Here is a 1,707-nt window from a genome sequence, read left to right as displayed (position 1 = left end):
GGTCAAACACAATGATTTATTAAAAATAAAACGTAAAAATGATTTTTGTACATATGCTTCCAAATTTCAGGCATGGGATCCAAGTAGGTTTCATAGAAAACGCTGTAGCCAGGTATCAAGTCCTTACAACAAAGTAAACTACCCCCCGCCCAACCCCCACCCAGGTTTTGCTACAGAATCAGCAAGTTCACTCCCTCCCACCCACCCCCCCCCAAAAAAACACAAATTAAAACAAGACATTTTGCTAGTATAAAAACGACCAAGGTCCAAGTAATAATAAAAAAATAGAGTCCATCAATGACTGTAACACAAAAATGTGTGTGTGGGGCCGAGTCCACCTTCAGAGGGAGACAGGCAGGCAAATGGGGGGACTGCCCCCCGCAGGGTAAGCGGCTCCCCCGAGGGCACCTGGGGCGGGCGCGGAGGGGAGAAGCGCCGCCGCCGCCGCCGCCTGGCATCCGGACCTCGGCTTCTAGAACGAGCCTCCGCCGTAGCCGCCGCCGCCGCCGTAGCCGCCTCTGTACGGTCCACTGTTGCTGCGGCCGCCCCAGCTGCCGCCGCCGCCGCCGCCGCTCTTCATCGGCCCGTACGAGGACTGGTGCTGGCTGTAGCTGCCGAAGCCGCCGAAGCCGTTGCCGTAGTCGCTGCCGCCGTACGAGCCGCCGCCGCCGCCGCCCCCGTAGGCGCCGTAGCCCCCGTAGCCGCCGTAGCTGTTGTAGCCGCCGCCGCCGCCGCCGCCCTTGGCCAGCCCGTTCTGGTCGCGGCCGCCGCCGCCTCCGCCGCCGCCGCGGCCCCGGCCGCCGCCGCGCCCGCCCCGAGCCGCCCGCGCGCCCCCGCCGCCCGCGTGGATATCCTCCTTGGGCACCGCCTTCTTCACCTCCACGCGGTGGCCCTGGATCGGGTGGAACTTGACCACCGCCGCCTTGTCGGCCGCGTCGTGGCTCTGGAAGTAGACGAAGCCGAAGCCGCGCTTCTTGCCCGACTGCTTGTCGGCGATGATCTCCGCCTTCTCCACCGCGCCGAACTGCGAGAAGTGCTCGATGAGGTCGCCCTCCGCCACGTCGCCCTTGAGGCCGCCCACGAACAGCTTCTTCACCTTGGCGTGCGCGCCCGGCCGCGCCGAATCCTCCCGCGACACGGCGCGCTTCAGCTCCACCGTGTTGCCGTCCACCGCGTGCGGCGACGCGGCCATGGCGGCGTCCGCCTCCTCCACGTTCGAGTAGGTCACGAAGCCGAAGCAGCGGGAGCGCTTGGTCTGGGGGTTCACCACCACCACGCAGTCCGTCAGCGTCCCGAAGGCCTCGAAGTGGCCGCGCAGCCCCGACTCACTCGTCTGCACGTTCAGGCCGCCGATGAACAGCTTACAGAGCTGCGAGTTCTCCATGTCGGCCGCCCGGGCCCTGCCCCCGCCCTGCGCGCTCCGCGGCGTCGCCGTCGCCGTTAGCGGTCGCCGAGGCCTCGCCGGAGCCCGGGCCCGGCCGCCGCCGCCGCCGGCGGGGAAGGGGCGGGAGGGGGAGGGAAGGGGCGCGCTGCCGGCCCGAGGGCGAGCCGAGGACGCTGGAACCCCACCAGGGCAGCCGCGGCCGCCACCTCCGCTCCCCTATCAGGGCACCACACAAAGAGGCCGCTGAAGGCGCGCGCACCCTCCCCGCGCGGTGCGTCACGAGCGACGCCGGGCCGCCGGCCAATCGCCTCCACGCCCGCCTT

General features: G+C 68.0%; 1 protein-coding gene across 1 annotated transcript; it reads right to left on the bottom strand.

Moving 5' to 3' along the window:
• Window positions 1–210: 210 nt before the first annotated feature.
• Hnrnpa0 (heterogeneous nuclear ribonucleoprotein A0) lies at window positions 211–1,491 on the bottom strand. The gene has a single exon (XM_052728827.1). The coding sequence runs from the start codon at window positions 1,382–1,384 to the stop codon at window positions 473–475; it is 912 nt and encodes a 303-aa protein (XP_052584787.1). The 5' UTR covers window positions 1,385–1,491; the 3' UTR covers window positions 211–472.
• Between the last annotated feature and the right edge of the window lie 216 nt (window positions 1,492–1,707).

Source organism: Peromyscus californicus, unplaced genomic scaffold (assembly GCF_007827085.1).
Source record: "Peromyscus californicus insignis strain IS unplaced genomic scaffold, ASM782708v3 Scaffold_8__1_contigs__length_139910024, whole genome shotgun sequence".
NCBI lineage: Eukaryota > Metazoa > Chordata > Mammalia > Rodentia > Cricetidae > Peromyscus > Peromyscus californicus.
This window is presented reverse-complemented; position numbering and strand designations above follow the sequence as displayed.